Source organism: Takifugu rubripes, chromosome 22 (genome assembly GCF_901000725.2).
Source record: "Takifugu rubripes chromosome 22, fTakRub1.2, whole genome shotgun sequence".
In the NCBI taxonomy this organism is placed as follows: domain Eukaryota; kingdom Metazoa; phylum Chordata; class Actinopteri; order Tetraodontiformes; family Tetraodontidae; genus Takifugu; species Takifugu rubripes.
In genome coordinates, this window is record NC_042306.1 from 7947104 (window position 1) to 7956423 (window position 9320).

At 42.7% G+C, this 9320-nt stretch overlaps 2 protein-coding genes across 3 annotated transcripts; one reads left to right on the top strand and one right to left on the bottom strand.

Moving 5' to 3' along the window:
- Positions 1-269: 269 nt before the first annotated feature.
- On the top strand, positions 270-5158 carry trnau1apb (tRNA selenocysteine 1 associated protein 1b). 2 transcript variants are annotated; one of them, XM_003975549.3, is made up of 9 exons: positions 270-461; positions 1004-1101; positions 1287-1386; positions 2565-2617; positions 2809-2937; positions 3380-3496; positions 3689-3995; positions 4076-4121; positions 4432-5158. In XM_003975549.3, the coding sequence occupies exons 1-9, from the start codon at positions 423-425 to the stop codon at positions 4566-4568; spliced, it is 1026 nt and encodes a 341-aa protein (XP_003975598.2). In that variant the 5' UTR covers positions 270-422; the 3' UTR covers positions 4569-5158. The 2 variants fall into 2 exon arrangements, with proteins under 2 accessions (XP_003975598.2, XP_011614689.1); XM_011616387.2 differs by having other exon boundaries at positions 4079-4121.
- A 774-nt stretch (positions 5159-5932) lies between these two features.
- Positions 5933-7943, bottom strand: fitm1l (fat storage inducing transmembrane protein 1, like). The gene is made up of 2 exons (XM_003975548.2): positions 7662-7943; positions 5933-7228 (listed from the first exon to the last, which is right to left on the bottom strand). The coding sequence occupies exons 1-2, from the start codon at positions 7838-7840 to the stop codon at positions 6550-6552; spliced, it is 858 nt and encodes a 285-aa protein (XP_003975597.1). The 5' UTR covers positions 7841-7943; the 3' UTR covers positions 5933-6549.
- Positions 7944-9320: the final 1377 nt, after the last annotated feature.

Below are 9320 nucleotides of genomic sequence, written 5' to 3' on the forward strand. Positions count from 1 at the left end.
TGATGATTGTCTTATTTGTGAGGAATCTGAGAGAATAAGAAATATGTGGCTCCACTAAGACCAGTTGAGGTTGGTCTTGCTTTCTTCAATTAGAGAAGAATAACGGGCTCTTCTGCCTCAGGGAGGGTCTTTTTTTTTATATCTATTCCTTGGTAGCCTTCAAGGAACAAACCTCCTCTGTTTCTTTTTCTTTATCATGGGGCAGTTTTATGTTTAACGATGAGGCACAAACTACCACCAGCGGGAGGCGCCATTGAGCAACCAGCCTGGTGCTGGCTGAAAAACCGGGAAGAAGAACGAAACGGAAAGGGAGAAATTGAAGCATCCCCGATTGCGTGTTTAACTTTTTTGTTTTTGAAATTTGAGGAATTTAACCCCATTTGCAGCGTTCCATCTTAGTAATTACAACCGACTACTGCTCCATGATGTTCAACAGGCAGATGAGCTTGTGGATGGGTGACGTATGTTCAATTCTTCTTGTTCGCTGTGTAAATGCTAACTTAGCCTAGCTTGTTCCACGCCTTTGGTTTGCAGTTAAAAACACATTAACGCAACAGCCGGGCTCTACCATGTCATTGATACCAGTTAACAAACAGTTCAGACTGGTGATCATACAACTAGGGGACCCACACAAAGCTCTTTTATACGCTTACAAACTCTGTTAGCCATTAGCCTTGAGCACATTTCGTCCATTATTTAGAACCGTGAAGTTCAACACGAAATTGGATTGGAGCGAACCTTCTGTCTGTGTCCGTTTCCACGCTTCAAAGACGCTTCAATGTTTTTATTGAAGTGAAAATTACTAAAAGTACACTCCAATCCAGGAGCCTCCACTCCTGTGGCTGTTTAAGTTCCTTGATACACTGCAGTTTACGTATCTTGATGAAAAACGTATCTGTCTGTTTTTTAAATAAATAAAGCGACAGTTGTTGTTGGGCTGGTCTGCTCGTGTTTATTGAAGAGCATTTTTCCATCAGTAAAATGTCTTCTTGCCTGTGTTTAGTTGGACCCATACATGGAAGAAGATTTCATTAAGCAGGCCTTTAGTGCCATGGGAGAATCACCAACTGGAGTCAAAATCATCACCCACAAGATCACTGGGTAGGTGCTAACCCTTCAAACACAACTTAGTTCTAAGTAGACAGTTTTGGCACCGTCGCCAAATAGACACATTCATTCTAATATGTGCTTACACAAAGTGTCCAACACTCTTACAGAGGTGGGTATGAAGGCAAATGTAGCTGTTTTTTTCCAATCACTAATGTGTTGATTGTCTCTTTGTGCAGTGGTTCAGCAGGATACTGTTTTGTGGAGCTGGCTGATGAAGCAAGTGTTGAACGCTGTGTCCAAAGACTCAACGGAAAACTAGTCCCTGGATCAAACCCGGTTAGTTCTATAATGTAACTTCAACCCATTCCCCCATATCTTTAACATAATCTTCCAACATTGTGGTTGCTATCTATTTACATTTTAATGTTGACCTATAAAATGTAAATGATTAATTTGATAGTGCATATGGTAGGATCACCAGTCTTGCGTGATCTTAATGACAATAAAACTGTAAAGAGAATTTCATTTTTGTTATTTTGCTGCTTTGTTCTTGTTTGTTGGAACATTGAAGCCGATTAGCTGTGCGGAATTCTGACTCCCAAAAATCCGTCAACTTAACTGGCTAGTTTAACGTTACACCTCAGTCAAATTTAAATTTGCCTTAGATGTGGTGCAGATGTGAACTAGTCCATACTATGCGAAACTAATATAAAATGAAGATACATAACAGACCGGTACATAAATCTGCTTTTTCTGCTTTTATACTGATCATACAACCTAAATGTAACTTTTAAATTCCACTTATGTGTCATACGTTCCAAAAAACACTCATTTCAACACTACTCTGATTAAAGTGTGCTCATCTGACGTTGCATACAATGTGTGTGCATCTGACATTAAAATATTTTTAAATATTAAATTTGAAAATTACTATTTATATTGTATACCCATGTTTGATTGTTCATTGTATGATGAAATTTTAAATGTCCTGTTAAAATGAATTGTTAAAATGTTAATGAGAATAAGTAAGCTGTTAGGAAATTGCTTTAGTGCTGTACTAAAGATGATATATTTTCTCATGGTTTGTAATATAAAAGGAATAAGCAGAGATATTGAAAAGCTGCTGGTGTAAATAGATCTCAGTTACCAGATTGTTTAAAATTATGACATCATATTTGTGAGCTTTTGCTGCTTGCTACTGAATTTGAAACAGTGTTATTCCTGTGATCTGGCCAAGCTGTCGGGCCCCCCTGTGCACCAGCCTGTACCTGCTGCTGCTATTGTGGCTGACAGGCTTCTTGTACGTGTATGCACTTTGTTTGAAGCTGGTGAATAGAGTCTGGTAGGAACTAACTGAGGAATGGGCTAAAGGCTGTTCTGGTTGGAGGAGGTATGTAAACTCAATAATGACCATAATAACGCCACTCTTCATTTGCAGCAATATTAGTGCTATACTACACAGCTTGAGTGTTTGTGGTTGACTTACTGAGATTTGTTTCTTTCTCCCTGCACAGCCAAGAAAGTTTAAGCTCAACTATGCCACCTATGGTAAACGGCCAGAAGCAGGGTAAGCTTGTTTCTGTTCCTGCCTTTTACTCATCTTTCAGGCTCTTTTTAATAGAAAGAAGCAGTCTGGTAAACATCCATGTAGAAAGAAAATTGACTTTAATGTAATTTAAACTATTTTTCTGAAAGGTGTTGTCCTTTGAATTGATTTCGGTTTACTTGTAACTTGATTAAAGTCATGTTTTTTTACAGGCCCGAGTTCTCCGTGTTTGTTGGTGACTTGGCCTCTGATGTGCAGGACTTCCAGCTGCAGCAAGTTTTCAAGAATTACCCTTCCTGCAAGGGAGCCAAAGTGGTCACTGACCAGTATGGATATTCCAGGTATGGTAGCGGCACACAGTTCGACCAGGCTGACATATTCTCTGTGCTCAGTACTACTGTTTTCAAGTACATTCTGGTTGGCATATGAATTTTAAGCAATGTGCTGTAATCTACATATATGTCATGCTTTCTTTGCTGTAATTCTTTTCTTTAGATAGAACTGCTGTGGACGTTGGCCAGCAGCAGTATATCTTGTATTGTCGCTAGAAGCTGAACAAATGTTTTCTTACCATTTTATGCTAAAACTATTGTTTTCCCCATATAGGCTAAGCAAGAGCAACTCACAATTCAAGTGATGCTACCTCATGTTAAAAGTAAAACAACAAGTTTCAGTTCTACCATAATAATACCCATTATATTTCCTCTTTAAGTGGATGTTAAATGCCAAGTATGGAGCGCTGAGTGGTGTAGAGAGGGGTTGTAACTGCCGTTTGACTTGCAGAGGCTACGGCTTTGTCAAGTTTGGAGAGGAGAGCGAGCAGAAGAAGGCCATCGAGGAGTGCCAGGGGACCATGTTGAGCGGAAAGCCCCTCAGACTCAGTGTCGCTGTAGCCAAGAGGTAAGATGCAGCTGAGCGTCTTTGTGCCAGGTGATTGGTTACTTGCCTTCATTAGGACGCAGCAAACACTTCCCGTCTGTCATGTGTCTGTGTTGGATAAATAATAGCTTTCATAAGAAGCTGCCACTGTCATTCTTTGGCTTAATTCACAGGAAGTGTTGAAAGAATGTGAATATCTTTGTTGTGTTTCAGCCAGAAGATCAGCAGCTACCAGGGGGGGCAGGGCCAGAACTACAGCAGCTATAACCAGTCCCAGTCCAACTACTATGGCAGTAATAACAGTGTGGCTCAGGGGGGCTACTACTCTCAGTGGGGAGGTTATGATCAATATAGTGGCTACAACTCATCCTACAACAACACTTACAATACCGGCTACAACACTGGCTATAACAGTGGCTACAACTATAATTATGGGTACGGATACCCCCCACCCGGACACATGCCTCCCCCTCCCATTGGGATGCCACCTACGTCCACTGACATGTCTGGAGCTGTTGAGGTGAGAACCAGGACTCCTGCAGAGTTTAACATTTGTGCAGGTTCTTCCTGAAAACAGTTACTATTTGATGTCATTCCCAGCAGAACCATGAAGAAACTGGGGCCGTAGAAGAGGAAACCGCTGACGGTATAAGCAGATTTGTTCTTCACAGTGAACTGAATATCTTTAGGTTGGGAATAAAAGGTGTAAACAATATAATTATATGTAGAAATAACAATTGACAGCTTTTAAGTGAGAACTGTAATAAGTCCAGATGTGTGCAGATGTTTAGATGTCAAATGATGGAATTAAGTTAGTTGTCAGGTTAATCATTCAAGAACACAAATATATAAAAATATACAGTATTTAATGATTGATACATTAGGCTCCTTCTACCTTTTTACCAATCTTTTACAACCTGTGAAGGTATTGAACCAGTTATTGATGTGTTTTACAGAATCCATCCCTGAGTGTGACGTGGAGCAGTGGAACAAAGATTATATGGAACGCAGTGAGGAATTCTATGATGCCCTGATGAACAGTCACTGGGAACCTCTGGACACTGTAGACGCTCCCATCCCCTCCATGTCCTGATGACTCTTCCTCCGCCGCTCAGTGTCTCGTTTTTAAAGTTGTGCTTTCTGTCACACGTTCACCTTCAAACCGGCATCTGCTCGTTTTTCATAGTCACCTTGTTGGTAATGGAACACAAATGTGGAGTTGCAGTCGAGTGTGTCCTGGGGTGCAGGACGTGGCGCTGACGCCCAGGTGGTGAACAGTCTTTATCGTATTACGAACGTGCCACCAAGTCGAGGCTGAAGCCGGAGCCGAACAGTCAAAGTCTGCCTTATTGAGGAACTCCACCAACTGGGATGTTCGCATCAGAAACACTTTGTAAATGGAGAATTTTGTCCTTTTTTCATTTTTGTTGGATTGATCTCTATTTTATAGATTTAGTCACCAAGAATTTAAGAGGAGTTGAATAATTTACTGAATCCACACATTAACTGCAAATTCTTATTTACATGACTTGTAGGATCCAGACAGGAGCCGGAACATCCCAGGACCTTCTGAGCATTCTGACGCTGCATGTTTTCATTTTATCTGCAGTCTGCTTTTGTTAACGGCAGAACCGATCTTTGTATATATTTTAACCAATAAAACAGATTTAAAAGGGAACGTCAAAGGAATTCTCAGATACAGTCAGTGTTTGAGATATTTTTAGAAATGACTCAAAAATGAAAAGAACTCAAAAATGCATCTATCTGCTGAACCAACACTGATATTCAAAGGCCAAAATGGCTACACGATAGCATATATAAGAATGAGGAAACACATTGATAGACCGACTGATGTATTATGTTTGTTTCTTTGAATTTTGATGATTCTTTCCTATAATAATAATCAAAGCCCAAATGTAGCTCAGCTCCTGCTGGTCAGCAGAAGGAAGCCTGAGGTGCTCCTGAACCTTGGTAGATGATGCCCTGACCTTTGACCTGGCTAAACACGGCTCCAATCATCACGGCCTGGAACCGTCGCACTGGAGCTCCAGCAGTTTGGGTTCTCGGCATCTCCCCTCCTCCAGACTTTGGGAGCCACATTTCCAGAAAATATGTCGTGTTTACAGTCTTTAGACCAGCCGGTCCTTTTTGTCCTCGGCCCAGGTGATGTCTCTGCTTTAGGAGGATCTTCAAGTTCTCGAGCTTGTCCTGTATCTGTGTATGATGGCTCCTGAAGCTCTGATGAGCTGCAGTGGGTCTCCCCCGTGGAAAGAGCCACAACAGATGTGATCTACTGAGCCTGGCTGAGACTGGAGTTTTGAGTTGAATTTCATTAGTTAGAAACTGGTCTATCATCATCCACCTTGTGCTTTAAGGTAAAGGTCAAACTGCCTGGTATTTCTGCCACTGCCAGACTCTCAGTTGAGCTCCCCACCCCCACATAGAATCAAGCTAATCTGTGAGTTATACTTTTTTAATTGAATTACAGAAATAAATCAACTTGAACCGTACTGGATAGGAAGACAAAGATTGAGGTTTGAAAGTAAAGGTCACAATCAAGGCAGGAAACTAATCCAAACAAGTGATTTTCAAGTCAACACTGATGACTACAAACTATCACAGATCAATCAGGATGGACTGGAACTGGAGCATTGTGCAGCTCTGGTCAGAATTCTTAAATGGTTTATCATTATACATCCCACATTCTTGTTTAAGAGCAAACTTAGATTTCTTAAACCCTGCGAGTACTTCAGTCAGGCCAGAGAGATTTCAAAAATTACATTTGTCAATTTTACCCTTGAAATTTGCAACAACGACACTTAAATATGGGCTCATTATCATCCCGCTTCAGTAAAACATCTGAGATCCAACTGAGTTATATGAGAATTTCAATAAAATAGATGTATTAGAATGTCCCACATATAAAGCAGAAATGGATCAGAACAGGCTGATCACACTCATTTTGTGGTGACTTATGAAAGACTAGTTTTCAATGTTTCAGGATATTTTCATAGCAGTTATCGCCACAAAATTCTCCCGGTTGATTTTTCTTCAGTTTAAACACATTTGTTCAATTAATGGATGTGATCAACACCCAGTTTCATATTCTGTGTTTCATTGCTCCTGCTCTTTATGTTAAGAAGCCCCAGTCCAGGTCTTCCAGGGCAGAACCAGCTGGGCCCCAGGCGGTACCAGCCCTGGTATAGAACTCTCCAGCTCAGGCACCCTAGAGCGCCCCCTAACAGCTGTGTGGGGAACTGAGGGAAATAAGCCAAAAGACAGAGCAATAGAAAGATCCAGAGGAAGAGCAGAAGAACACAAAACAGGAAGAGGATCCTCAGGGGAGCATCTGAGTCCCCACCCAAGCTCAGATATGGCCCAAAAACAGCTGTTTCCTCAGCCAGTAACAGGCAACACAGACACAGTAGAAAGACATCCTCTGAGACTTCGTAGCCCGACCACACCATTCCAGCTTTGATACACTCCGACTTGCTCAGACCTTCTCGCAGCACCAGCAGGGGTTGGTCCTTCACAACCTCTGGTCCACTGAGCAAAGGCTCAAAGCAACTTCCTGTGGTGTTCTCCAGAAGATCCAGTAGTTTACAAAAACAAAGCCACAGCGCTCCGGTCACCCCAAGCCGAGACAGGTGCCGCATTGAGAGAGAGAAGGAGCGACGGATGGAAAAGGACAGGAGGAAGACAAAGGAGCCAACAAAGATGCAGGTCCAGCCCCAACCAGAGTGCAAGAACAACCTGCAACAAGGAGACTATGAGTAAGCAATTCTGTTTAAATACTTTAAATTGTTTTGTAAAAATATCCCAGTGCTCACCAAAACTGCCAGCATGAATTTGAAAAATGCATTTAGAGCAAAAACATAGTGTCAAAAGGGATCTCAGGAGTGGCTCCTGTGCTTGTGGGAACAGGTGGGAACTGAATATATTTCATTTCTACAGCCAGACCAATGGCAGAAAAAGGGAAGGTCAAGAGTATTTAGATGATATTTCAGTTTAATTTTAGAAAATATACCCTGACCTTTATTTTCATGTATTTTCTTGTTTTTTTCTTCTTAGAAACCTCAACCACTAAAATCCATCACGTATATGGCTACTGGGTGTCAAACCCTCCAAGAAAAACCAAAAACAGGCGAGTATAGGGAGCTTTAAGCTAAACAGGAAGCCAACTCACCGATACAGGAAGTGACTTCTCTTGGCAAAGATGCTGTGCTGGGAGACCCAGAAGCTCAGTGCTGGGCCGAACATCAGAACCGCTGACAACAGCAGATGGAAGTGCTGGCGGAACACAGTGCTGCCCAGGAAGTGGGCTGCCAGGTCTGTCAGGACCACCAGCAGTGTGTAAAGGAACATCCTGACCTGGTCTGGACTCAGTGGTTCCTCTGGAGAACTGACTGCTGCAGTATGTTCAGATAATCTTCCTCAGCCTGAACAGCTTCCCTCTTTCATATGTTCAGTCTGTAATCCTGTCCAGAATGCACCCAAACGCACCAACAGCTCTGAGGTACCGCTGTGGGAACTGTTTCATGCAGTCCAAACATCTGCTTGGCTCAGGTAACCAGGCTGCAAATGTTGCTGTATTTTTCCAAGTGTCAGATCAAATCCATTCGTGCACCAATGAAAGATCAATCAGGGTGCCAGTTGTCAAGACACCGGCCGTAACGTTGACGATCCCAGTGCAGAATGCATGGAGGTGGCCGGTCCCAAACATTCCACGGACAGCCGAGGAGGTCCAGTCCCTAAAATACAGTGGTGAATCTTCTGTGCACTGATGGTGACCCAGTCAGATGGCGTTCACTCCTCCAGCTCACCTCGCTCAGCGGTGGGGGGAGGGGGGTGACAGCACTGGTTCCAGGATCAGCCTTCTCTGCAGTAACTGGAACTTCTTTACTTCACTCTCCTGACCAATGCATACATACGTGTGCATGTTTTCTCCGTGTCAGATGTCTCCTGGGAATCTGAGGTGTCACATTGCTCCTGCTTAGCTGACTCGTGGTTACAGGGGTGGGGGGGGGTGGGGGGGGGGGGGGGGGGGGGGGGGGGGGGTTGAATCAGTGATATGAACTCCTCCAGGTTAAAGTACTTTCACAGCATATCGAACAAGGTGAGTTTTAAATACCAGCAGAGATCTGAGGAGCCCTGTCGAGGACCAGTGGGACAGAAAGTCATTAATGTGCGTGTCAGAGATGATTGAATTCAGAAGCAGCTCGATATAAGATGTGAGTTTCTGCTTTCCTGGGTATTAATAGCAGCAACCTTTGTGCTGCATTTGAGCTGGGAATCAGCTGTTGTACCAGTCTGTCACTGTCAGTCTCTCTCTCTCTCTCTCTCTCTCTCTCTCTCACACACACACACACACACACCCTTCTCCTTTATTTCTGATCTCTCCATCCACACTATCACAACTGTAGCTCATACACAAAATGTCTGAAACCAACAACAGTGGAAAATGCTTTTCTCAACCAATTTTAAGATATATTTTAGAAAACAGAATCATTAAAATTGGCATGCTGTCACCCCATTGTCAGATAATTAAGCAGAAATCCATCCATCCATCCATCCATCCATCCATCCATCCATCCATCCATCCATCCATCCATCCATCCATCCATCCATCCATCCATCCATCCATCCATCCATCCATCCATGTGGTGAAGTGTCCCACCGTAAAAGGTTTATGAACAACTGCCTCCACCACGTGGCTTAACTGTGTACAACACGCAGCGTCTCCAGTCAAATACACCTTTATTTCATAGAATGAGTTCGTATCGAATTCGTACCAAATAAAAATAAAAACATCCAAACAATTGGATGCGTTTTTTTTTCTTTTTTA

Excerpts from the sequence above, each read along its gene's own strand:
- trnau1apb (XM_003975549.3), top strand. The coding sequence starts at position 423 with ATGATGTTCAACAGGCAGATGAGCTTGTGGATGGGTGAC. Across the intron at positions 1,387-2,564 it reads TAGTCCCTGGATCAAACCCG|CCAAGAAAGTTTAAGCTCAA; the intron begins GTTAGTTCTATA and ends CTCCCTGCACAG. Across the intron at positions 3,497-3,688 it reads AGTGTCGCTGTAGCCAAGAG|CCAGAAGATCAGCAGCTACC; the intron begins GTAAGATGCAGC and ends GTTGTGTTTCAG.
- fitm1l (XM_003975548.2), bottom strand. The coding sequence starts at position 7,840 with ATGTTCCTTTACACACTGCTGGTGGTCCTGACAGACCTGGCAGCCCAC. Across the intron at positions 7,229-7,661 it reads AGAAGTCACTTCCTGTATCG|GTTGTTCTTGCACTCTGGTT; the intron begins GTGAGTTGGCTT and ends TCCTTGTTGCAG.